The sequence below is a fragment of the Cydia pomonella genome, chromosome 25, assembly GCF_033807575.1.
Source record: "Cydia pomonella isolate Wapato2018A chromosome 25, ilCydPomo1, whole genome shotgun sequence".
Taxonomy (NCBI): domain Eukaryota; kingdom Metazoa; phylum Arthropoda; class Insecta; order Lepidoptera; family Tortricidae; genus Cydia; species Cydia pomonella.
The window spans coordinates 7,316,137-7,343,946 of NC_084727.1; the positions used below are offsets into that span (position 1 = coordinate 7,316,137).

At 37.1% G+C, this 27,810-nt stretch overlaps 1 protein-coding gene across 1 annotated transcript; it reads right to left on the reverse strand.

Annotated features, from left to right (window-relative positions):
- Positions 1 to 66: 66 nt before the first annotated feature.
- On the reverse strand, positions 67 to 27,631 carry LOC133531385 (CD63 antigen-like). The gene is made up of 9 exons (XM_061869582.1): positions 27,169 to 27,631; positions 16,932 to 17,014; positions 13,920 to 14,018; positions 6,940 to 7,071; positions 6,240 to 6,314; positions 5,309 to 5,382; positions 4,376 to 4,469; positions 2,893 to 3,040; positions 67 to 907 (listed from the first exon to the last, which is right to left on the reverse strand). Exons 2-9 carry the CDS (start codon positions 17,001 to 17,003, stop codon positions 783 to 785), a joined length of 819 nt encoding a protein of 272 aa, XP_061725566.1. The 5' UTR covers positions 17,004 to 17,014; positions 27,169 to 27,631; the 3' UTR covers positions 67 to 782.
- Positions 27,632 to 27,810: the final 179 nt, after the last annotated feature.

Below are 27,810 nucleotides of genomic sequence, written 5' to 3' on the forward strand. Positions count from 1 at the left end.
TACTACCTACTCATAAAAATCCTTTTCGTTTTTACTGACTAATGCTCATTTTAAATATAAATCCAGGAGTATGAGGCCTTTTGAGTTGTTTAGGCTTGGACCCCGCTTAGTCAAGACTTTTTTTTTAATTTAATCCTCCATGCCCTGCCCCCGATAAGTAACATATTTCAGGGGGCCTAGCCCAAGGTTGGATCCAGGAGCAGGCTGGGCCTAGGAAAACAGTAGATATTTTTCTAAACTGGTGAACCTCGCCCTAACTATAAAGCTGGATCCGGCCTTGGCCTAGCCAACACGACAATGTGTAAAAATAGTCACTTGTCATGCCAAATTCGTTTGTTGATGTTAGATTATCATCTTGGCTAGCAGTAAAAACCTTATGTATAAGAGATCCTGAAAGTCATCTAGCTAAATCTGCTTCAACTAAACAAAGATTTCCTTGTCACCAGAGTCAAATTGAGGCGGGCCTTGCTGTCTACTTTACTTTGCTTCTAGGATACTTTGTCTGGGCCATGCAGAAAAGAAGACACTGGCATGGTTGTTAGAAGCCCAAGACTTTTTCGTTTTGACTATTTTAACCAGCAAAAACCATGAGAGTCCATCAAGAAGCTAGATCTTATTTTCAATCGTGGATACGTCCATGACTACTTCTGTGTATTGAGAGAAAAGAAGACATTGGTATTGATTGTGTGAAACAAGTAGAAATTCGTCAATCAGTATTTTAAGCTAATTTTTCAATTCCAGTTTGAGGTCTTCTTGCCGGTGGAGACCAGTCTGCCATGGAATTAAGTCTTCTCCACCCAGCCGAGTCTTCCTCGGCCCAACACTAGCATAAGTACATCATCTTGTCCAGGTCCTGGTGACACGCGTGATAAGTGCCACGACCGCTTCCTGGAGGGTTGAGGAGTTGCTGGAAAAATACAGTATATAATCTTGGTTTTTTGTATACAAGTTTCCATGATGCTTGTATCTTATAAATAATAATAATAAATATTATAGGACATTATTACACAAATTGACTAAGTCCCACAGTAAGCTCAATAAGGCTTGTGTTGAGGGTACTTAGACAACGATATATATAAATATTTATAAATACTTAAATACATAGAAAACACCCATGACTCAGGAACAAATATCCATGCTCATCACACGAATAAATGCCCTTACCAGGATTTGAACCCGGGACCATCAGCTTCGTAGGCAGGGTCACTACCCACTAGGCCAACCGGCCGTCAAAATTATGAAAGCAAATAAAGAAACTGAACTGAATAATGAATAGAATCAGGCCTTATTTTGCGGAAATCCATACTAAGAAAAATAAAAATATTACTTTGCGTTATTATTATCCGCGAAGAGATAACGTGCGTGCTAGTGAATCAGTGCCAATGCCAATCCGTTATACTTACTTGCGTATTTTTACATCAAATTAATGTTCCCACTCTCCCACCGCAAAAATAAATCACCTCCAAAAGTACAAAACTCGACGCGTGTTTCGTCTCTCTACTACGAGGCATCCTCAGGGCTATAACCGCGAAAATCGAAGATCGTCAATTGCGGGCATTTCTCTCTGTCACTCTAATTACGTGTTAGGGAAAGTAAAAGGGAAAGGTCCTCGCAATTCGCGAATTTAGGTTTTCGCGGTAGGCCCCCTGGAGATGTTGATGGTCTGACGTCCCGTTCGACAACTCGGTGGAGGGGCGGGAACATTAATTGCATGTAAAAATACGCAAGTAAGTATAACGGGTTGGCACTGATAGACTAGCACGATATCTTTTCGCGGATTAGCAAAGTTAGATTTTATGTACATGATTTTACAATGAAATAAATGAAAATGAAAATGAAAGTAATATTTTTGTTTTAATGAACTGAACAGCGGTGGCAGCATGGTTCCATTTTTATCACTTGTCACTATGCCCGTCACTTTCGCGCTTACATACTTACTTGTTAGAACACTTAGAACGTGACAGGCATGGTGTCAAATGATAAAGAGCCGACCATCTTAGCCGTACTGGTTATTTCATGATATTTGGTTTAATGCGTATTTGCAAAAGAACTTAATATACTTATTCGGTAGTTACCCTCCAAAGAATGAACTACTAAGGGCCAGTTGCACCAACCACAATTGGGTACTTAACACATGTTGAATATTATAACAAAATTTAGTTTAATGGATAGAAAATGAGCCATCCATTATAAAAAAGTGGAATTTAAAAAACTATATTGAGATTATAAAAAATTACAAGGCTCCAAAGTCTCAAAAAAAATTTTTTTTTTGTCTTTCAATAATAGAAAAGAAAATGGTACCATTCCATTCCTTACATTTTATTGAAAAATAAATTGTACGACAACTATACACATAAACGCAATATTTCAGGGTCAAAATAGCAATTTCCTTGATCTTCCATACATTTAACACAGACTTATGTGATGTGACGTCACATCACATTATAATTTTGTTAGAGGCGTTTCAATCGTCGAGTGCGAGCGTCAGACTTTAACTCTCATTTCTGACCTTTGTGTTGCTTAAATGCCATGAGTCCTATATAGACATTTGATCCTCAGGAAAATCAAGATCGATTGACATTATTTACAATAAACTGTCAAGTAGCCAATTGGCGGACTGACCTAAGAAACTTACCATACTATAAAATTTAGCAAAACGCGTTAACAGTGCTTGTTGGTGCAACCGACCATAAAAGATAACTCATGGTAGAATGATCCGTGTCCGGGCCGATGCGTCTGACACTCTTTCTATAGAAATCATCATCATCATCTGCACTAACTGCAAGTTTCTGTTTGACCCAATGGTTGACTGGTAGAGAATGCCTTAAGGCATTAAGTTGGGGCGGTGTAGCCAGCTGGTTACCTGATTGATAGTCCAGTAACTCTACTTACCGCCGCCGCTGCTGCCGCGGCGCGCGTGTCGATAGCTCCGTCGTCGCAGCAACGCACACGACGATACTACGACATGTGTCGCTACTAGCGACGCATATGCTGCGGTTTGGTAGCGGCGTAGCCAGCCTGCTATAGTTTGGAGACAGTCCTAGAAAACAGAAAGTAGAAAATAGAGATCGTTCGATACCTCCTTTAGCACTTTCTCATTCAGGGTCTTTTAGAATTCCAATATATACAATCGGAAGTTTCCTAAAGTTACCCTAGGACTACCCTGTTTGGATTCTAATATCTATCAGAATCTGCAAGAACTGGCTTTCCTATAACAATATTCAATTGATAAAATAAATGTTGCTATGTATTTTTCTACCTACTCCGCCTACTTGCAGAAAAAATGCTTGACTTTTTTGCCAACCAAACTTAAGGTATTATTGGAATAAAACAATTTTCCGTCAATATCTTGGAAAACTAAATAAAATGGCGATATATTTACAATAACAATATACATAATGGATATATACAGATGATTATTATAACTAGCTTATATCTAAAATAGGCCCTTGAGGCATTATACCAAGGATGCTGGCGGCATTTCCTCGTTGTATCGCAATATTGATACGTTGTGCGAGGAAGCCACCAGTTACGTCAACCAGACGTTTCGCGATTTCTCCAAAAAACTTGTGCGCGCTGGGACCCCATGGATCTAAAGTTTCAACGCCAATAAAATTATATTCCGGAGATACAAAAGTTAGTAAGACATGCATGAGCAAAGATCCGAATCACATGAGTCGATTACCACCGTTGATATTAATATTTAAGGACATTTAAAAATTGACCTGATTGAGTGCACCCATTCGCGCGACAAGCTTTTATGAACATATAAATTGTGTACATAATGAGGTTATAAGTTGATGATTAAAATTTTAAAGGAAAATTTTATTTTAAAATAAAAGCTTTAAATAAAGCTTTAATTTAAAAAAAAATGTACTTTTATTTTATTTTTACTTTTTAGTTATTATGAGTTACTCTCAACAATCCCTTTCATTTGATACCCATATTGTAGAAGTGCATTAAAAATAACTATTCCGCCATCTTGGATGTTCCGCCATATTGGATTTAGAATAACGTCACATATTTTTTCGAGTAACTGTCAACAATCCCTTTCATTTGATACCCATATTGTAGAAGTGCATTAAAAATAACTATTCCGCCATCTTGAATGGTCCGCCATGTTGGATTTAGAATGACGTCACATAATTTATCATGCATTGTCATCCAAACTAAACGTGTATACAAAATTTCAGCTCAATCGGCTGAAGATATCTACTTCAAAATAAGGTTATATTATTGTATAAATAATTAATATTAATAATAGATCTCGTTCAAACTTCAAAATTGAGTTGCAAGATTCCACCCGAACAAACATACATACATTGCAAGTTAAATAAAAGCTTTTAAAAAAAAGTTGATATGTTTTAGACCTAACCTTCTGGTACATATTGCCGGCAGTGCAGTTGTCAGGCAAGCCGGCACGTCCACAACAGGACCATGGTAGCTTAGATGGTATGGTTGTAGTTCCGCTGGAAAAATAACAATGATAGAATAGAATAGAATAGAAAATAATATTTTTTATTCGTAAACACAAACAAGACACATTAAATTACATGATATAACAAAAACAAAAGAAAGTATAAAGTGCCACGAAATGGCCTCATCTCAGCATGTTGCTGTTGGCTTCCAGCGCTGATCTTCCGTTGAGACCGTCAAGTGAGAAAAATCACGAAACGTAACAGACAAGAAGGAAAAAGATATAAAATAATATAGAGTGAAAAAATTTAAAAATACATAAAAGATAACGACTAAATTAAGTAAAGATTATTTATATCGTCGTAAACATAACACTGTATCGGTCCGGTCCAACCATAAATTAATAAACAAATTATCTTCAACCTTATAGATATACAGTGTATAAATCTAATCCGGGCGATAAATTAAACCAGTTATAGAATAAGTTTTTTTACGTTACACTTAATTATGAAATGTGATATGATTTATATAATTATTATTGGCAAAACACCTTTTGCAATCAAACTACTTCTATTTCGATACTATGTAGTTGTTAATACTGAATAAAAATACGGTCATTGATTAGTCTGTTACCACAGTATTGCATTGATAAATCCGGTGTAATATTCCATGTTTTATTATAATACTAATTAACCTAATAAATAACTTTATGTAAGAGAAACATATGTCATAATTCATTAAATAATAACAAAAAAATTTACAACCTTTTAAAAGTAGTAATAAATGTAATCTTTGTTAAATAGTTTTTACACCAAAAATGTTAATCAAAAGGATTGACTTGGCGGGCAATATGGCGGCCGCCTGTGAAAATTAAAAAGTTATATATGTTTACTTGGCATTCTCGCAGCAGCTAAACGCGATGCGAAGCGCGTGTGTCCACTGCCCATCTTCTGTTTGTAGACCTTTCTGGAAACAAAACAACCATAGAAGATGTTAAAAAAAACATGTAAGTATGGTATACACCCCTATAATGGACGTTGCACTAATAATGAAAATAAATCACAAATCTTGCAAAATTAGTTTTCACTGACAAGTATTTATTATGATTTTATTTCACTTTTTTTCATATTTTCTGGACCCATGGTTCAAAGGTTAGAGGGGGGGGGGGGCACACATTTTTTTTCTTTCGGGCCGACTATTTCCGAAAAATGTTGGAACCTTATTCATTTTGAAAGACCTATCCAACAATACCCCACACCATTGAGAGTGAGTTCTTCTTCAACCTAGCGTTTTCCCGGCCTAGCGCCAGGGTCCGCTTTCCTACTTAATCTTCTCCACTTTGGCCGGTATTCGGCATCCTCAGGTGTGAGATTGTTCTCTTCCATGTCCGCTGTCAAGACGTCCAGCCAGCGCTTCTTAGACCTACCGCGGCCGCGTGATCTAGGGCCTTGGACAGTAAGTACCACACCATTGAGTTAAAGCAAAAAAATAAAACTAAAAACATTTACCCCCCTTATTCATAAACGTCTACTAAAGTTGACAACCCGCTAATAATTGTTTGTCCCTTTCCGACTTATTGGTATGATGGAAAGGGAATAAGGAGGTTAGCATGGGAGATACCCTAAACATTTTTTTTGTAGTTTTTATTTTACTGTTCGGTCACAATGCTTGATTTATGTATCCATGCCAAATTGCAGCTTTCTAGCACTAACGATCACGGAGCAAAGCCTCGGATGGACGGACAGATGGACATGGCAAAATTATAAGGGTTCCTAGTTGAATACGGAACCCTAAAAAGGGACTTCTAGAATGAAAACACTGACCTCAAGTAGCGTGGACGAGAAGTAATAAAACAGCGCACACTCCAGCAGTAGCAACAGCAAAATGAGCGCGGAATACTGTGAAGAATTTCTTAAATGGCATTTAAAAGTTTAGAGGTAAACAAAAAACACACATAAAAGTAGTAAATTGAGTAATATAAAAGCAGTGTTGGTTAAGACTCGAGTTATTTGAGTCCTCTGCCCTAAGACTCGATTCAGTTTTTTAGACTTAGTCTAAACATGAGTTTTTTCAACTAGATATAATTTTATCGAGACTTGAGTCCTTTTCAGAGAGCTCTCAATAAAAAAAAAAACGAAGCGTATTATCTTCACATACTTACTCGTAAAATTCATGAGTTGGGTACACAAATCAAACAAATTCGTTTGTTTCCTTTACTAATTTCGTTTATTAATTGAAGATAAAATTGTTAACTGAGAGTCCTTTTGAGTTGCACTTTAAAATGGCTTACGTTTTAAGTTCAGAGTCTCGTAAAAAAGAGTCATGTTCTTCAAATTTAGTCTCAAAAAATTCAACACCAATTTGTTATTACCCACGGGAGGCCGACAAAATTTGTACCTTCTCTTGTAAACTTGGATGGTCTCGAAGAGGTTTTCGATACTTGCTATAAATGTGAACGATTAGCATCACTTCATGTCAGAAAACATTTCTTCACACAGTACTTTTTTGAGTTTTTCAGCTTACCATGACAAGCAAGAATTGTGATTGTGTCACCGCCCCGCAGAACCCCATGAAGGCCACGAAGAAGAAGAAAAGCGCCAACAAAGCTAAGCCAACGCCCAGGGATGCGGTCAACGTGTGTGGCGCCAACAGGGTCTGCAATAGAATGTACTACTACTACTTAGCTTAGCTTCGCCACTCTACTTAAAGTTGTATAATGTACATGCCGTTTTTAGGGTTCCGTACCTCAAAAGGAAAAATCACTGTGTTGTCTGTCCTTCCGTCTGTGTATCTGTTCCTTTTATCTCGGGAAAACGTGGAGGTATCGACTATCGTGTTGAGAATAAACCATTACTTCGTATAGGTGCATTAGGTACTAAGCATTTTTGTTTATGCATTAAATGTACTATATATTACTCTAATCGCACGGACATCTATGGTTATTTGGGGCCACCATGTATACATTGTGTATTTTTGATATAACCGCAAACTTAAAGTAGACATCATTAAATACGACGTTCTGAGTTAAAGCAAAGTAGTGGATACATTACTTGCTGAATTATTTTATATGGAAAAATAAAAGTCTTCCATTTTTAGGGTTCCGTAGCCAAATGGCAAAAAACGGAACCCTTATAGATTCGTCATGTCCGTCTGTCTGTCCGATTCTGTCACAGCCACTTTTTTCCGAAACTATAAGAGCTATACTGTTCAAACTTAGTAAGTGGATGTATTCTATGAACCGCATTAAGATGTTCACACAAAAATAGAAAAAAAAACAATAAATTTTGGGGGTTCCCCATACTTAGAACTGAAACTCAAAAAATCTTTTTTCGTCAAACCCATACGTGTGGGGTATCTATGGATAGGTCTTCAAAAATGATATTGAGGTTTTTAATATAATTTTTTTCTAAAGTGAATAGTTTGCGCGAGAGACACTTCCAAAGTGGTAAAATGTGTGTCCCCCCCCCCCCCCCCCCCCGTAACTTCTAAAATAACAGAATGAAAAAACTAAAAAAAAAATATGATATACATTGTCATGCAAACTTCCACCGAAAATTGGTTTGAACGAGATCTAGTAAGTAGTTCTTTTTTTAATACGTCATAAAATTAAAAAAAAAATTTTTTTTCATCAAACCCATACGTGTGTGGTATCTATGGATAGGTCTTCAAAAATGATATTTAGGTTTCTAATATCATTTTTTTCTAAACTGAATAGTTTGCGCGAGAGACACTTCCAAAGTGAAAAAAATTGTGTCCCCCCCCCCCGTAACTTCTAAAATAAGAGAATGAAAAATCTAAAAAAAATATATAATATACATTACCATGCAAACTTCCAACGAAAATTGGTTTGAACGAGATCTAGTGAGTAGTTTTTTTTTTAAAACGTCATATAATTAAAAAAAATTTTTTTCATCAAACCCAACGTGTGGGGTATCTATGGATAGGTCTTCAAAAATGATATTTAGGTTCCTAATATCATTTTTTCCTAAACTGAATAGTTTGCGCGAGAGACGCTTCCAAAGTGGCAAAATGTTGAACAAAAACTAGTAAGTAGATTTTTTTTTAATACGTCTTAAATGGTACGGAACCCTTCATGCGCGAGTCCGACTCGCACTTGGCCGCTTTTTATAATAACTATGAATGTGTGTTCATTAAAGCCTAAACTAACTATCCTTTCGTATCAAAATAGACGCTATAATAAAATTATCAGAAAAATATTATAGAAATGTCAGAATTAAAGGTTAAAAAGATTCGCGTTCGAAAGATAAAGATAGTTTATCATTCAAGTAGGCATATTACAATGCGCTTATGAACGTCAAATAAAGCTACACCGGCTCTAACCCTACACCTCTGACCCGAGAAGATTTAAATCCCCCCTCAGTTGGAGGAGGGTATCCCAATATGGACCAGCAAGAAACTCGGCGGGACACATCTTTTCAAAACATTACATCTTAAAATAAAATAAAATAATAAATAAATATTATAGGACATTATTACATAAATTGACTAAGTCCCACAGTAAGCTCAATAAGGCTTGTGTTGAGGGTACTTAGACAACTATATATAATATATAAATATTAATAAATACTTAAATACATAGAAACCACCCATGACTCAGGAACAAATATCCATCACACGTATAAATGCCCTTACCAGGATTTGAACCCGGGACCATCAGCTTCGTAGGCAGTGTCACTACCCACTAGGCCAAACCGGTCGTCAAATAATTAACATGCATTAAATAAGAAAAATAAAATACAATTTAGATTACTATAGAAATCATGGAATTACATACAGTAGCTACTTTTCTGCATAGAAATTTGATTAAAAAAATATATATGTCATAAAAATATATGTAATTTACAAAACCTATCTTCAAAGCGCAAAAGTTTAAGTGATATAAAATAATTCAGTCCGAAAGCGGTAATCGCATCGCCCCAATACCTCGCACGCCCTCAATGATTACCAATATTAGATAACAATTACATTCATTGCTTCATCAGCTCTGACCCGGATCCTCGATCGCTTTGTCCGGACGACCCGGTTCCGGATGGAATCGAACATGATACGGCAATTTGTGATATGTGATCCGATAACGGTGTAATGCCACTTTTATGTCGGTTAATGATTTTTGGGGCGATATCTGATAAAAAGGGTAATTTAGTGGGTCAAATTCCATAAAATGGAAATCGACAGTATACTAATTAACGATTCAGGTACATTTCACTAAAGCTTGCATCATACAGATTTTTAGTTTTTTTTTAAATATTTATTGTTATATAAAAAAATACGTACATTAACAGTAACAAAAAAATTGGAAAAGCATAAAATGAAAGGTTCGCACATGCATTACTTCCAATAACTATATACATAACGGCTTAAAGTAAAGTTTCTCAAACATTTATTAAAATATTATGCTTTAAATAATAGTTATACCAAACCACAGATTATTTTGTTCGTTTGGAACCATAGTTGGGAAATTTTGGATTATCAAAAGTTAAGGGTCGGTACAGTCAGCATCAATAGTAGCGGATCAAATAACGCTTCATAAGTATCTACCATTCTGTAACGGCTTAACAAAAAGTGATGTCTTTAATATGGAACAACAAAGACAGTAAAATAAATACTTTTGAACGTGAATTTTAGAAATTTATCTAGGTATATTTGGAAAAGTTATCCGGGATGTCAGATACTTTTGGCGCATTGTTTCATCCGCTACTATTGATGCTGACTGTACCTTCGTTCGCTGTCGGTACCTAGTACCTGCTCGAGACTACTTTCCATTTGTGATTTATAAATATTGAATAAAAATAGATATCGACGATATAACATTAAGTATTGACCTTTGGATAAGAAATAACAAGAACCCAAATCTGTAAACATGACCCATTTACTTGGATGCACTAATACGACTATATGACTTGCGCTTCTCGAATAGGAGCCTCGCGGTATGGAATCGTCGATGATCGATGGCACGGTGCCGCCGTGCGGCTGACACCGACTTACTATTTATAGAATATTGAATTCGCAACTACCCGCACTTGTGTCTATTGAATTAGAGATGTGTCTTTTCTATTGTTACATAGGTCTTAGGGGTTTACTTGGACCCACCACATAATAAATAATAAAACTAGTAGCTCTGTGAGCTGTAGACCTCGCGAGCATAGCTTATGGCTCCTCTACACGATGGCCCAGCGTAGGCAAGTTTTAGAGGCGCATTTATGCGTTAGAGCAGCGGTTCCTAACTTGGGGGTAATTACCCCCGTAGGGGTAAATCTGGTATTTTACGGAGGTAATAAGCTCAATTAAATATAACAGAAATTAGACCTGTAAGAAAGAATATTGATATTTATTGGGAGTAGGGGTAAAATCGGGTTCCCTAGTTAGTCATAGGGGTGGCAGAACTGACAAGGTTAGGAACCACTGCGTTAGATAGCGGTGATTGCGGAGCAAGTGATATTGCTATCTCATTTCACCGCATAGCTGCGTCCCTTAGATTGGCCTACGCTGAGCCATCGTGTAGAGGAGCCCTTAAAACTGAATAAATGTAAGGCTCCGCTGTTTAGAAGAATTTATAAAAACTAAATTGACAAAAAAACATAATTATCGAATAGGATGGTCCAACTTTGTATGTAGAAAAAAGTTGAAAGGGTTTTATCTTCACATGGCTCCCTTTATAGAACAGTAATCTATGTGCCAAATTTGAACTCATTTGCGAATGATTAGGTTGTCGCTATGATTTTGTGATTTGCAATATCCTCATACAAATAAAAAAATGCAAAGTTACCTAAAACAAAAAAAACGATCGCCATCTTTTTTAGCATACTTATAAATAATAAATAAAATGAATAAAGAGCCCTTAAAGACATTTTCAAAGCAGAATTATTGATGGGTCAATTTATTTTCATACTATTTTGTATAGCAGTATTGTTTCATTTATAGCGACCTCTAAATAATGTTAATTGCTCTTAATTTTTTATAGATACTTTTTCGTATACCTATTAGAATTTAAAAAGCCCGCACGGAAAAGGAATTTTCATTAATTATTAACTAAGAAAACTTTGTAGACACGTTAATTTACTGCCATCTTTGGACACATGATTAAAACTTTTGGAACGTTATGGTGCCATCACTCGAAACGATGCTGTCAAACATTTGGCCTTTAATCTATTAGATGGCGCCACTTTAGGTCTTTAACAATTATAACATATATTAGTAAACGAATAAGGATCAAAAAGATCATCAAGGAAAGGAAAGTCAAATGGCGTTCTACAAATTTTTATCATGTGTCGAAAGATATAGCAGCAATTTTACTGTAGCAACAAAATTTTGTTTGACAATCCACCTCCATTTCAAATTCTCTTTGCCAACGCCTACAAAATGGGAAGAAAAGAGAAAATACTCCCTTTCCCGTTTCCAAACGCCCACAGTTAGTCGGTCATCCCCTGAATGGTAAAAGTAGAACCACCTCCATCTTCGTCGGCAGAAGAAGGGCCATCAGAGCTTCACTCTGTAGTGTTTTATCTCTATAGGATTTGGCAATTTAATCCACTAAAACATCATTTTGCTACATCGAATACCTTGACTAAAATATCAACAGAAGATATACATATAATGTGTTCCTGCAACTTAGTAATCTATATGCACCTAAATTTTCTAAAAGAATGCCACGAACCGTACCGAAACTTTCTGCGGCGACTGCACAAATATGTTAGAAAACCGTTTCCCTCTTTTAGCTATGATATATAATTTTTTTTTATTAAAGCAATATAACATACATTTACGTTTAAACTTCTATTCCTAATATAATATCAATATTCCAATCTACAACTACGTCTCTATAGCAAAGCCAAAGTTGATAAATTAATCCAAATGCAAAAACTGCTCAGATTTTTTTTTTAAATGAACCCGTTTTCGCCTGCGCAACTGTCCGTCTCCTTGAACTTTAACGGCTATAAAAAAAGTTCAGACAATAAAACTGAAACGAATACGCTTTGCTCGCGCTTCGTGGTCGCTTGATCAACAATACGAAATTTAAATACAAAAAAAATACAAAATGTTACAATTCAGGGAATAGATCCAGGGTCCTCTTCTCTCTCCCTGTTACAAAGCTTAGTCAATAAAAAATAGGAAATTAAAGTGCAAAAAAAAAACAAAAAAGATTTTATTGTTCGGGATTTGAGCCCGGAACCTCATGATTGTAAAGCTAGTGTATACCAATTGAGCCACGAATGGATATATATAACACGGTGAAATTAGGCTACTTATTCTCGAGTAAAATCTAAATATCTAAATACCCCCTAAACCAGCGTTCTAAAATATCTGAATTTCTCGCAAATCACTCTGTAACCATGTCTCACAAGGAGGAAACTCTTATGATATCGATACGGCTATTTGTTTAGGCGCGACGTACCATGACTCCGCCATTTTGAAAAAATTACAAAAACTGGATCGACAAAAAAATTCTATTTGATCATAGAATATGGTCGCAAAATTTCACGCGAATCGGTTGAGAATTGCGACCTGTAGAGGAGAACATCCGGACATACGAAAGCAGATTGCGCGAGTCAAAACGTAGACCTACGCTACGCTTCGGTCAATAAATATTTATAAATACTTAAATACATAGAAAACACCCGTGACTCAGGGACAAACATCACACGAACAAATGCCCTTACCAGTATTTGAACCCGGGACCATCAGCTTCGTAGGCAGGGTCACTACACTACCCACTAGGCGAAACCGGTCGTCAATATGGAAGAGCGATAGAGGCACAAAGCGTTTCGTTGTCAAAGCGATAGCGATTATTACCTTGTGTAAGGATACTGTTTAGTTTATATAGATATTTTGTCATTATAATACATTTTTCTAGATTAAATAAGCTAACTATAGTATTAAAAGTATTTGTAACGATCGATCACGTGAAGAGTCACGTGATCGATCCCTCCATCTTAAATATTGAACGAGCATTCGGGAGGTGACATTCGAACGATGACAGTCGAACGATGACAGTCGATGCAAATTACAAGTGGTTACGTTGATTGTATTATTAGCAGGTCAGTACGTTTTGTTTTGTTAGAACTCGATACAATATAATTGCTTGTCTGAGCGACAAGCGTACTACTGTCGTGTGGTTAGTTAGATTGGAAGAGGTTATATTCATTGTGCCAAATAAATGTATTTAGATCACACCTACCGTTCTTTTAATATTATGGTTAGACCCCTTATACTTGGCTAGACCGGCAGCCTAGAGGTTTAAAAGATATAGAGATTGAAGGGAGACGGCATTCATACTATTTCCCCTCTGCCAAAGCATAGGTACAACTAACTATACATGGCGGTGCACGTTGTGACACTTGTGACTCGTCCGTACACAAAAAGAGGTCGAGTTGTGTAAGATTTGTCTTTGACGTGTGTCATTTTCTATGTATTTATTTGTGTCGTCATTACAGATTGGATTTTGTATTTAGTGAGTGTGAAGTGCGACGTCCCCATTCACTTACCTTAACCACAGGGCTGTCAATCGTGTCAATGGCAGTCGAGAGCGTGGTAGGCGAGACGATCACCCAAAGGCTGAACGCGAACACCGCTCCGCACGCCATCTATGACAAATCAATTGTTATCTTATACCTTTAAACGAGCAATTCTTGTATATATATATATATATCCGGGATCTCGGAAACGGCTCTAACGATTTTGCTGAAATTTGGTATATGGGGGTTTTTGGGGGTAAAAAATCGATCTAGATTAGTCTTATGTTTGGGAAAACGCGTGTTTTCGAGTTTTCATGCGTTTTTCTTTCGACGCAGAATATGGTCGCTAATTTCGTATTGCTGGCCACTGTCCGTCTGGTCCAGCGGGTTAAGACGCGGACTGCTAAACGAGTGTTACGGGTTCGAATCTCGCCCGGTGACTAACTTTTGTTTTTTTTTTTTATATGTTCAAGTTTATATATAATTTTTTAATTTTTATTGTTTTAGACAAGTTTAATTTAGTAAAAAAAATGTAGTTAAGATTATCACCTATACACCACCATATTAGAATAAATAGTTATAACCGAGCAAAGCTCGGTCGCCCAGGTACTTAATAATTAAGAAGAATGAAACAAGAATCTCGGAATTGTTATGTTTATAACTAATCTCGACCGACGGTTAAAAATTAAAAAGATAAGCAAATGTGACACAATACAATTACGATCCCCGAGCACCTGAGATTCTATTTTTAAGGTTCCGTACCCAAAGGGTAAAACGGGACCGAATTACTAAGACTCCGCTGTCCGTCCGTCTGTCTATCTGTCCGTCTATCACCAGGCTGTATCGCATGAACCGTGATAGCTAGGCAGTTGAAATTTTCACAGATGTATGGGACCCTCGGTGGGCGAGTCCGACTCGCACTTGTCCGGTTTTGTACTTTTTGTGCAATAACTACTTAGCACTGGATCTAGATTCTACATTTTTGACCCGAGAAGATACCGGCACACAAAACTCTGCAGCACTTTTTTTAATACATCTTACATTTAAGAACAAACAAAAGAAAAAATAAAAGAAATAATATAGAGGCGGTATTATCGCTAAGTACCGCTAGGTAGGCCAGTATTATAACTGGAGACAGATGGGGTAGATCGTGTCATTCACGAAGACGCCTGCCTTGACTCGTATTGCCATATAATTAAAGATTAGATTTGACAAATCTGCGCGTCATCGTGAAACGAATTATAACTATAGACAATATTATAATATGAACTATTTCCTTTTTGTAATATTATCCTTCCTGTACTTAATTAACTTATCTTATTCCTATTCATATTTGTTTATTGCTATCATGTTCAAAAATACAGGTGTTAAAATAAATACATTAGTAGGTACATGACACCCTGCAACCTTACATTTATTTTTACTTTTTTTATAAAACGTGTCTCTAGGTAGAGTCAGACTAAGATAAATTGGCAGCGATTTTGACAGGCCAGACAGTACAAGTGTTATTTTAAAAGCCAAACTTCTAGGAAATTATGACGTTTACTTAACACTTGCACAGGCTGGCCTATCAAAACCGCTGCCAGTTTAACTTGGTCTGAGTCTACCTAGAGACTCATTTTATAAAAAAAGTACAAATAAATGTAAGGTTGCAGGGTGTCATGTAGGTACCTACTAATGTATTTATTTTAACACCTGTATTTTTGAACATGATAGCAATAAACAAATATGAATAGGAATAAGATAAGTTAATTATGTTCTTAGTTAATTTATCATTCTAATTACTTTTTAAATTATTTATAAAGGTTTTCAAGTTTCTAATTATAACAAATGTGTAAGTGGATAACTAGGTATATAATTATGCTTTTGTACCTATATTCTGTTTTTTTATTCCGTAAACTAAAATGACATTTCATGTGGTACTTATAAATGTCATGTCTTACATATGAAACGTTATTTAGTCTACGGAATAAAATAACAGACCTTACGAGATTTAGGCTTGTATGTTTAAGAATTATTACTTACATTTTATTTGAGATCAAAAGCCCAGAAATCAAGGTCTTATTCAAGTAAAGTACTAGAGACAGGTGCAAGGTGATCGCGTGATAGGTCTCAGCCGAATCTGAAGGCCTAAGCAAAGCTGGCCTTCGTTCCTGAATATTTCAGTACCGAAGTTTCGTTGGCTCTGTTGATATTACTCCACGTGCTTTGATTATAGGTGAAAGACTTCTTCGTCTTCTTTAAAAAATGGTTTTCATCAAGATGATTTAGACAATAATATTATGATTAAGAACGTTCACCCTTAAGACGTTGATAAGGGACGTCCACCCACAAGATGGACAGACGACCTTATTAAGGTCGCCGGAAGACGCTGGATGTGGGTCGCTTTCAACCGGTACATGTGGAGGTCCAAGGGGGAGGCCTATGTTCAGCAGTGGACGTCTTATGGCTGAGATGATGATGATGATGATGATTATGATTAAGTGCTGAACATGACGTTTTAGGTATTGGCTTTTAGTAGTGGGGCGACACTCCTTCGTTCGTCATTTCTCGGCTTCGCTCGGTTAGGCTCGGCTTTGCTCCGAGCAATTATTAGGGTTGGCACAACTTGACGGCCCTATACGTGCACGACCACAGATAAGATAATGACTTGAATTTTAACCCTACATGGCCGAAAGGCTATAGCTACACCCTTCTAGGGTACATGTTCACATAAATTGGTGTAAATACTGAATTATGTTGTCAATGTTGAGCAAATAAATGAAATGAAATGAGAGGGATAGTGCCATGAAAGGGACGGCATTATAAGAGTTCCATAGGCCTGCTTTCGGTTGGAAACCGTCGGACGAACGCCGTGGCTCCGGGCGCCCTGTACACTCTTGGCAACGGTCCGTCCTAAGAGAGCTACGAGCGGTCGGGTTGAGCTGGAGCGAGGCCAGAAGGCAAGCTGAAGATAGGAAGGCGTGGCGCTAGCTTCTGAAGGCCCTTTGCACCTCTGGACTACCTTAGGATAACAACAACAATAAGTCAACAAGTACCAACCATGACAACAAAGTTGACTACTAGCAGCACTGTCGCTGCGAGTTTTGACGCTCGTCCCGTTTTGCCGCCCATTCTTATATGATCTGAAACAAGTAAATGTATCTTGATGAAATTTTGTTCAGTAACAAACAAATTTAAAAATATATTGGTCGCGATCCTGTGGCACGCACAGCCATTTCGTTCACCCTTACGCTCAGTAAGAACCAGGCCGCGTAGTCAACATGCCAATCGTTAACGCTCCGTAGCGTAGCGTAGTCATCTCTCTCTATTCCTCTTCCATATTAGTGTGACAGTGACAGTTGCGTTTCGTTCGCTACGGAGCAAGAACGACGGGCAGGCCGCGTAGCCAACATGCAAATCGCTTACGCTCCGTAGCGATCGAAACGCTGTGAAGTGCGAGGCGTTAGGGGTAGTAATTGGCGTAGTGGAGCTGGTTGACTCGACGTAGCTGGTTGGCTGGGCGGTGGTGCAGCCGAGTGGCGGTAGCTGTTGTGCGGCGGCTCGGCGTCTTAACTGAGGCTGCCTCGAGCAGCTTGGCTGGTAGGGCTGCCACAAGGTGCTCGAGCAGCCCGACTGGCAGGGTCGCCATGAAGTGCGAGGCGTTAGGGGTAGTAATTGATACTCAGGAGCTCGGTTCAATACTAACTGATTTATTCAAGTTATACAGAGTTTATATAGTAGTCATCTACGGGTACTGACATTTAACAAATGCATAAATAATTAGTATTTAAGTCCTTCAATTAGGTCGTAAACTTTGCATACGTTGAAATTCTACGTCATGCCTACAGTACAGCTGGATCGCACTAATATCGAAGGGTGATAGAGAGACACACAGCATTTCGTTATGGTAGCGATAACGATTGTCACCTAGGCCTAGGCCGGCTGAACCCACGGGGTCTTAAAGCAAACCGGTGCACAGTCAGCGTCAAAGTTCTAAGGCTGACCTCCGCGTAGAGCCATGACCCGGAATACACATGACATGCATATGTACATGACAATGCAATATTAAATAAATGACTAAATATACAATCGAATTCAAAGACAAAGCTCCTTATTAGGCTGCGTTTCTATCATAAATGTACGAGGATAATTATCGAGGGATGTCTTTTTTAAGAACCAATAGAAAATTGCCCACAAGAGCTGGGCTCAACGAGGATAGGTAAATGAAGTGATTTTATTGGTTTTGAACATAATATTCTTCGCTACGTATTCTCGCACATCTCTGGTAGAAACACAACCTTAGCTAATCAGAAGCCATCGCCGTAAACATGTACATACATGTTATCTTGCTCCCTTGTGACCCAATGTAAAAGTACTATTCCAGCCAACTAACGGACGTCCTAAAGAAAACGATCCATTGTAGGTAATCTAAGATCATCAACGTAAAGAAACTTCAAATGGCTCGTTAGTACGACAGAAAACAATAATAAACGCGATGATTGACGATCACGTAGGTAAACATTGTGTGACCCTAATTTCGGGTTTGGGATTGAAGGCTTGTACCGTCCCAGCGGAAATTGTTTCGCTGCAGGAAGACAGATATGACCACCGCCATGCAATGGTTATTTCGACTGTTTTCAACATTTGGCGGCGGATTTTTCAGAAACCTAATAAATCAGCGAAGGTCGAAGGCCGAGATCCACAAAAGCCTGACGGAACCTTTTATTTTACTATTACCTTTTCGGCAAAACGTCCTAAATAAAGACATTGAAAGAAAACTCATGGTATGGCAATAGTACGGTCAAGGAATTTAATTTCCTACCCATTTCGTACCTTGTCACAGTGACAAACAACATGAAACTCGCTAGAGACCTCATACTATTGTCCCCGTGACAAGGTACGAAATGGGTAGGAAATTAAATTCTTTGACTGTACACTGTGCAACGAGGGGGGTAAGTGCAATTTTGCAAACGAGGCCTTTGTCGTTCAGTACGCCTGCATCTGCAAGCGTGATGAAAAATAGCTAATCGGACGTAGGTGCTCTGTTAAAATTTGTTTTCTCAACTTATGCTCTGAAGAAAACAACCTTTAATTCGACAAAGAAACTTGAAAAGACTCGTTAGTACGGCAAACAATAATAAACAGTGATTGACGAGGCAGGTAAACATAGTGTGACCCCAATTTCAGCGCACCATTTGCCATTAAGTAGGGCGGATCACAAATGCAAGTTTGCAATCATTATTTGTATAAATAATTATGTGGGTGACAGTTTTGAATGATTCACGGTTAGTTTCACAAGACTTAAAGCGAGCGGGATATGGACCGTGATTACATTTTGTATTGTTTTTGAGCTCCCGATATTAACAAAATATCCCGGTCACTAACAAAATATGAATTGTGTCGTCCGAAATAAATTATTTTTTGTTTTATTTATTAAAGGTAAGGTAATCACGGTCCATATCTCGGTCGATTTAAGTCTAATATCTCGGGGTGACTTGAAGCTTGGTGTAGGTTCAATTTAAGCTCTGCTAGGCAACGCTTTCCATAAGTATATTTATATAGCTTATTTTAATTTGCTTGGAAGCCTTTCAATAACTTATCGTATTCAAGCAAGCTAGGGCGCATTTTGATCTGGCGTTACGGAATTTATGGTTGTTTAAATAATAAAAAATAATCGCTGAGTTCCCTCAAACATGACCGTGCTAATTTTTAGAAATAATATTCATATTTTTAGATTTTGAGCAATATTTATAATTTTTTTAAGTGCATTTTAGACCTATGTTCGTGTTTTTTTTTCTATTAAGCGAAAGTCAAAAACTGAAGCAAACGCTGAAGTCCCTAGAGAAAGGCCTCAAGACACATCTTTTCAAAACATTACATCCTATAATTAACATGCATTAAATAAGAAAAAAAATTACAATTTAGATTACTATTACAAATCATGCATTTACATACAGTAAGTAGCTACTTTTCTTTATAGAAATTTTATAATATATATATATATATATATGTCATATCAAATCATACAAATAGTCTTTCAGAAAACATAGAATTCTTACAAAGGGAAAAGAAAAATAAAATTAATATTGAAATAAGGAATATACATTATATAAATCTGACAGATTATACCTACAAAAAATATTCGATGTGCTTTCTTACCTGAGCTGTGTCACCTATACATACAATGATTTCACATATACACATAATACAAAGATATATACAACTCCATATAAGATAAATAAAACCTAACTAAAAACGTGTCTCGAAATATCAAGAAAAAAATATGCTCGAATAGATGGCGATATACCTTTGGCCTATACTCGAGTAGATGGCGACACCGTTTGATATTTAACACATATCAGTGAAAGAACATGAATCAAAAAGCCATATGACATTCTAAGAGTTTTAGTCCTGTGTAGAAAGCTAGAAAGATGGCAGTAAAAGTTGACTACAAAATTTACTTTGTCAATACGCCTATATCCTATCTTGCCGACACCTATACCTATACATATCATATTATTTAATCTGATTGTTTTTGTTTTACTGCCCTCCAGTGTGTAATTTAGTAATAAATAGATAAGCTGAAAGTTGGTTACAGCCCGAGGCCAAGCACAGGAAACCGGAAATAAGTTAAATGAGACTTTTACGAAACTTCGCGAACTATTTCACAAGTTGGGATCACTTGGAAAGTAAAAGTAGAACGGGAAAATACCTAATTTAGTAGGTAGATGACCCACCCGGAGTTATAATTTGTATTATAACTTACGTTTACTTAAACATATAAAAAATAGCTTTTTAAAAATCAGTATGTTATGAAAGCAAAATAATGTAAAGCCCGACCAGAAATATATGAGCATTGTCAAGAGGGCGCTGTTATTCTCATGTATAGGGTGACAGTTCAGTTTTGTATGAAAAATGTAGTTCCAATAAAATTCCGCAATATGGCGCGTGATCATATATTACTAGTCAGACTTTAAATGATCGTATCAGATTTATTATTGTTACATATTTGCCGTGACTTATAATTCAACAGTGTTTTTCAATAAAAAGACTCGTCAAAATAGTCATAGTGTTGTGTTCCTGCGGGTGAGTAAGGTTGCCAGAGCTCAACGAGGGGGGCGGGTTTAGGGTCGGCAACGCGCATGTAACTCCTCTGGAGTTGCAGGCGTACATAGGCTACGGAGACTGCTTACCATCAGGCGGGCCGTATGCTTGTTTGCCACCGACGTAGTATGAAAAAAAAATCGCTTACATTCTTTCTAATGTTAAGAAAACGCACCATAATATTAATACATTTTCGATCATTATTAATAAGGAAAATAGTCAGATTATTAACAAGAATAATAACAATAGATTTAAAAATTAAATAAAATGAAATTCAAATTAAATGTCACAGAATTACTTTAGGTATAGCTTTAATTACTCTTTTAGGTATAGGTTAACTGGAAGAGATCTCTCTTAGGGATAAGTTCGCCTTTATACTACACATAAATTTTCTATCTAATGTAATCAATTTTCATTTTTCTCGCACAATAAAGTGTTCTCGTACAGTAAAGGAAAGTCGCCTCCGATGGTATGGCCATTATAAGCCGCAGACCTCAACTTTCGCTTCGCTTCAACCTCACTGTCCAAGGCCCTAGATCACGCGGCCGCGGTAGGTCTTAGAAGCGCTGGCTGGACGTCGTGACAGCGGACATGGAAGAGAACAGTCTCACACCTGAGGATGCCGAAGGCCGGGCAAAGTGGAGAACATTAATTAGGAAAGCCAGGGTCCCCTGGCGCTGGGCCGGGAAAACGCTAGGTTGAAGAAGAAGTAGAAGAATAAAGTGTTTACTTATTTATTTATAATCTCTAATTGGAAACTTTAAAAAAAAATAGTTTAAGAATATTCAGGCCTGTACATAAATACACGAGAGAGTGAGATAAATAAGACACTGCACCTACTTAATCATTCTGGTTTAATCCATTGGTTGACTGGTAGAGAATGCCTTAAGGCATTAAGTCCGCCATTTGTAACTTCATGTATTGTGCAATAAAGATTAAATAAATAAATAACTAAAAAGCGACCAAGTGCGAGTCAGACTCGCCCATGAAGGGTTCCGTACCATTTATGACGTATAAAAAAAAACTACTTACTAGATCTCGTTCAAACCAATTTTCGGTGGAAGTTTGCATGGTAATGTATATCATATATTTTTTTTTGATTTTACATTCTGTTATTTTAGAAGTTACAGGGGGGATACACACATTTTTTCACTTTGGAAGTGTCTCTCGCGCAAACTATTCAGTTTAGAAAAAAATGATATTAGGAACCTAAATATCATTTTTGGAGACCTATCCATAGATACCCCACACGTATGGGTTTGATGAAAAAAGATTTTTTGAGTTTCAGTTCTAAGTATACCCCCAAAATTTATTGTTTTTTTTTAAATTTTTGTGTAAAAATCTTAATGCGGTTCATAGAATACATCTACTTACCAAGTTTGAACAGTATAGCTCTCATAGTTTCGGAAAAAAGTGTCTGTGACATAATCGGACAGACAGACGGACATGACGAATCTATAAGGGTTCCGTTTTTTGTCATTTGGCTCCGGAATCCTAAAAATGGCGGTATCATTTTTGGGCGCGTAGGTTCCCATCCTACCGACTGCGCCAAACGTTAATTTGAAAATGTATATGTAAAAAGAATATAAAAAAACTACCCTATAGCAATTTACTGTACAGAGGCACATAACAAAGTCCGTCATTGGCCAGAAAGACAAAGGAGTAAGTCCGGAAAGGTGAACGAACCTATGAATTATAGATATACCAGCCGCGATTCCCGTGGGACGTGACCGGTGCCAAGCAAGACAGGTCAGCACTTATCTAACCATAACTATAATGAACAAATAATATGTAAAGAATTTAATCCAAAGTAAAATCTAGATATAAAAGCAACCTTTAAAACCCCAATAACAAATAAATCCGTCCATGAGGGCGGCTTGTGCATGTGCCCCAATTTAAAAACGAATAAAAAGGGTAACATTAAGCCCATCGTATCTAATAGTTATAAGGCTTTTGATACATCTTATATTACGATAATTTCTCTCTATATCTTGAATTTGGATTAAATACTAGTAGATACGAAGGAATTAGTTATTCGGAGTTGACCAAGGCAGGTCAGCTCCAGGGCAGGCTAGCTATTATAAATCATAAAATAAGTAAAAAGTTTAAAACATAAGCCTATGGCTAGCCATAGCCAGGCAAACCAATTTATCAGTACAGAAGGCGCGAAATTCAAAATATGTATAGAATAGCGTCTCTTCTTGTCTACATAAAAAAACTACTCGTACAATTCGTCTCAAACAAAGATTAATCAATCAATCAATTAATCAGTCTTTGTTTGAGACGAATTGTATGAGTAGTTTTTAGGTTAGTCTTTGCTACTTCGAGCAACAGCGGGAAGGGAGACGGCATTCATACTATTTCCCCTCTGCCGAAGCATAGGTATAACTGTACCTATGGCGGTGCATGTTGTGACTCGTCCGTACACAAAAAGAGATCGAGGTGTGCAGGATTTGTCTTTAACGTGTGTCATTTTCTATGAGTTTGTGTCGTCATTAGAGATTTGATTTTGTATGTAGTGAGTGAGAAGTGCGACTGTGTGCACGTTTCCCACCGCAAAAAATGGCAGAATGATATGTACGGTAAGATATCGCTTGGGCTCCTCCGTTCCGAGGTGTCGGAAGCCGGTGTTGCTCGAAGCTTTGCTATGATACGAGTAAGAGAAATTCAACCGACATGGTGCCAAAATGTACTTAGAGTCTGTGCGGAAAGAAAAGAGTCGTGGAATGTACCCAACTTTTAACACCGGAGAATCAAATTAGTAAACGATACGGTGTGTCCCGATAACGATTAACTATTACTTATCACGGTTTTCTCATAATGGCGCATCATCTATACTTAATGGCCACTTGGGTAAAAACACATTAGTCCACACTAAACAGGGAACTGGGTCAGATGTCTAATTGAAGTTTTGCGGCCATTTGGAAGCAAACAGTTTATATTGACCATGGTAATTAGGCTAGGCATCGATAGAATTAAAATTCTTATATTTTTTTATAGATGGATTGGGTGGATTCATATAAAAAAAAACCGACCAAGTCGGACTCGCGCACGAAGGGTTCCGTACCATTATTTATAAAAACGGCAAAAAATTACGTTTGTTGTTTGGGAGCCCCCCTTAAATATTTATTTTATTTTATTTTCAGTATTTGTTGTTATAGCGGCAATAGAAATACATAATCTGTAGAAATTTCAACTGGCTAACTACCACGGTTCATGAGATACAGCCTGGTGACAGACGGACGGACGGACGGACAGCGAAGTCTCAGTAATTAGGTCCCGTTTGATCCTTTGGGTACGGAACCATAAAAACTAAAACTAACTGCAATTAAAATAAATAAAGCTAAAAATTCAAAATACCTACCAAAATTTTGCTTTTTTGATAGGGTGCCACACACAGGCAGCGTTCCCGCACTGGATTGGAAATTGCAATTGGCTACTTGACTGTTTTTTGTAAATAATGTCAAACGATCTTGATTTTACTGAGGATCAAATGTTTACATAGGACTCAAGGCATTTAAGCAACACAAAGGTCAGAAATGAGAGTTAAAGTCTGACACTCGCACTCGACGATTGAAACGCCTCGCCTCTAACAAAATGATTAGGTGATGTGACGTCACATCATATAAGTCTGTCCTATATAAATGTATGGAAGATCAAGGAAATTGCCATTTTGACCTTGAAATATTGTGTTTATGTGTATAGTTGTCATACAATTTATTTTTCAATAAAGTGTAAGGAATCGAATGGTTCCATTTTCTTTTCTATTTTTGAAAGACAAAAAAATGGTTTTTTTTTTGAGACTTCGGATCCTTGTATTTTTTTATAATCTCAATGTATTTTTTTAAATTCCACTTTTTTATAATGGATGGCTCACTTTCTATCCATTTAACTAAATTTTGTTATAATATTGAACATGTCGCCCGTTGCCTCCCTCAGCCGCCTTGTGGAGCATCTGTGCGCCTCTGCCCCACGAACCAAAGTGTCTCGACGGAGTATTAATTACTTAATTAATAGTTATACGATTACCTACCTTATGCACCACTACCCCAAAGTAAGATAAACGTCCCAGTATTCGACATGCCCAATACAACCATCGATGACACGCAGTTGTCACCTGTAGCCTTACCACGAGTTTGACACCGACATATTCGCTAGCTCATTTCACTTTTCGATGCATCTCGCTCGAACTAGCATATTAGCTAGCGAATATGTCAGTTTCACACTCATGCTAAGACTACTGTATTGTTAATTTTGGGACCCGGGTACGTCCTTAAACTACGTCCAAAAGAGAGGTATGGGCATTGTGAATGTCATCTCGCTTTGTGTGGTAGGGCACAGCCAGTGGATGTCATTCCAGATCTAGAGCAGAGCCCAACTGGAGAAGTACCTCCACCTTACAGAAAACAGCAGCCAAATAACACTAGACCCTACTCATAGTGTTGTGTTCCTGCCGGTGAGTAAGGTTGCCAGAGCTCAACGAGCCTCAACCCGCCCCGGGTTTAGGGTTGGCAACGCGCATGTAACTCATCTGAAGTTGCAGGCGTACATAGGCTACGGAGACTGCTTACCATCAGACGTGCCGTATGCTTGTTTGCCACCGACGTAGTATTAAAAAAAAGCTGGTTTAAGCATGACATGTTTACTCGATGTCTTGACTGTGACGTCTACGCGTCTACCTTACGCCTCTTTTATTTTTTTTTCTATATCAGTAGGGAAATACCAAATTAATAATGTACAAAAAAAAAAAAAAAAAAAAATTAGATAATTTTTAAACTTGCTTAATCAAATTGAAATGTCATTTGTTTGGTGTCATATAACACAAGGGTGTGCCCCGTAGAAATTTAAATTTCGAAAACTTAGAGCCTCCCCACACTAGCGTCTTTACAGCGTCGGCGTCTAGTCAGCGCTATGGAGTTGCAATGGAGTATTTATTTATTTATTTGTGTACATAGCCATAGTAATATAAAAACCTTAGATATAAGAATACTAACGTAGATGATAAGATAATGAGCTATTATGTTACTAACCATGTATTATGAATCCTTGTTATTTGAAATAAATGATTAATAATAATAATAATATGGAAAATGGCGTTGCTGCGCAGTTGCGTCAACGTTGCGTGTCGAGCAGCTACCATAGAGTTCACTAGAGTTAGACCAAGATAAGTTAGCAGCTTTTTTGACAGCCCCGCCGCCCTAGCCAACGTGACAATCGCTATCGCTTCGACAACGAAACGCTTTGTGTCACTCTAACTAAAACTGCCATCAGTACCTTTCAAAAACAAACTGTTTGATTGGTTAGTCAAGCAATGCTTCTATAGCATAAATGACTTTACACTAAGTAAATCACAATAATGTTAGTAATTAAATTTATAATAATAATGTTAATAAGTAATTAATATTATGTTATTGTTGTTATATAATAATCATTATTAAGTAAAATTACATAATATGGTAATTTATGTTACTTAATATCATGCTTTGTTTTTGTTAAGAAATGTACTTTACATTGGATTTAGATCTAAAATAAGTACCTAACCAAATATTGTACGCCTTTGTAAGGCAGGATATGGAGAACGTGACTCATATACCTAAGACCTTTGTAGAACCCATAACCATACAATAAAATATTTTTGATTTGAAAAATATTTTTGATTTTGATTTGATTTTGATCTATCATTCTTCCATATGTGTTGTATTGTGTTACTGTAGTTTGTAATACTTAATCTATGTACTGTATACCTATGTAATTATTTTATCGTGTGTGTCAAATTCCATACTGTCGAATTAGGATATCCTGTAACGATGGTTGTGTGTATGTAATAAATAAATAAGTTATATACTTAAGCCTTCCTCAAGAATCAAGAATATTCGTGCGACAGTGACAGTTGCGTTTTGATCGCTACGGAGCGCATTTACACGTTGGCTATGCTGCCGACAGCGCAAGTGTTATTTTAAACCTCAAACATCTATGAAATTATGACGTTTACTTAACACTTGCACAGTCTGGGCTATCAAAGTTGCTGCCAACTTAACTTGGTCTGACTAGACGCCGACGCTCTGGAGACGCTAGTGTGGGGTGGCCCTAAGAACCGCTCTACACACATTTATTTTTATTTTAATGCTTACTTACTTATGTCTTATGTAGAATAGAAAAGCATGTATTAAAATTACAAAATTAATATATTCACCTTCATACACGAAAAAATAATCACATCCACACAAAACTGTAAATTTGTTATAGTAAAAAGTTTTTCAGCGGTAAACTTTTCGTAATTAAATCCGCAGCTCGACCTGCGTCCTGCGCTGAGGGCGTCCCGGCGGCTACTGAAAATACTTGTTTACACGCCGAAGGGTGGTGGTTTATCATTTATTTCAGGCGGTTAACGTAGTAAGACAGTGTTAGGTATTCTAGTAAAATCTAAACAAAATATACATCTTAACATTTATTAAGAATAACTGTACATATTTATATGTTGAACCCGCATGAAATTCCGTTTAGTAGTTTTTGAATTTATCGTGAACATTGCGGTGGGGGATTTTGGTACAAGCTTTTATTTAACTTGCCCTGTTAGTATGTATGTGTAGATTAAATCTTCGAAGCTTGACCCATTTCCCGATTGAGCTGGAAATTTGCATGCATATGTAAGTCGGGTGATAATGCAATATTATAATACCATCGAGCTGATCTGAAGATGGCAACGATAGGTGGCTAATTGTGTTTGGTGGTTTAAGAATTGTCTCGATGATTATTAGTTCCCTGTGGTTAATGTCTCCTCTACACGATGCACGATGGCCCATCGTACGCCAGTCTACGGGACGCAGCTATGCAG

Coding starts and splice junctions, on each gene's coding strand:
- LOC133531385 (XM_061869582.1), bottom strand. CDS start 17,003: ATGGGCGGCAAAACGGGACGAGCGTCAAAACTCGCAGCGACAGTGCTG. Junction 4,470..5,308: donor AGCTGCTGCGAGAATGCCAA/GTAAACATATAT, acceptor TTATTTTTCCAG/CGGAACTACAACCATACCAT. Junction 908..2,892: donor CCGCGGCAGCAGCGGCGGCG/GTAAGTAGAGTT, acceptor GTATTTTTCCAG/CAACTCCTCAACCCTCCAGG.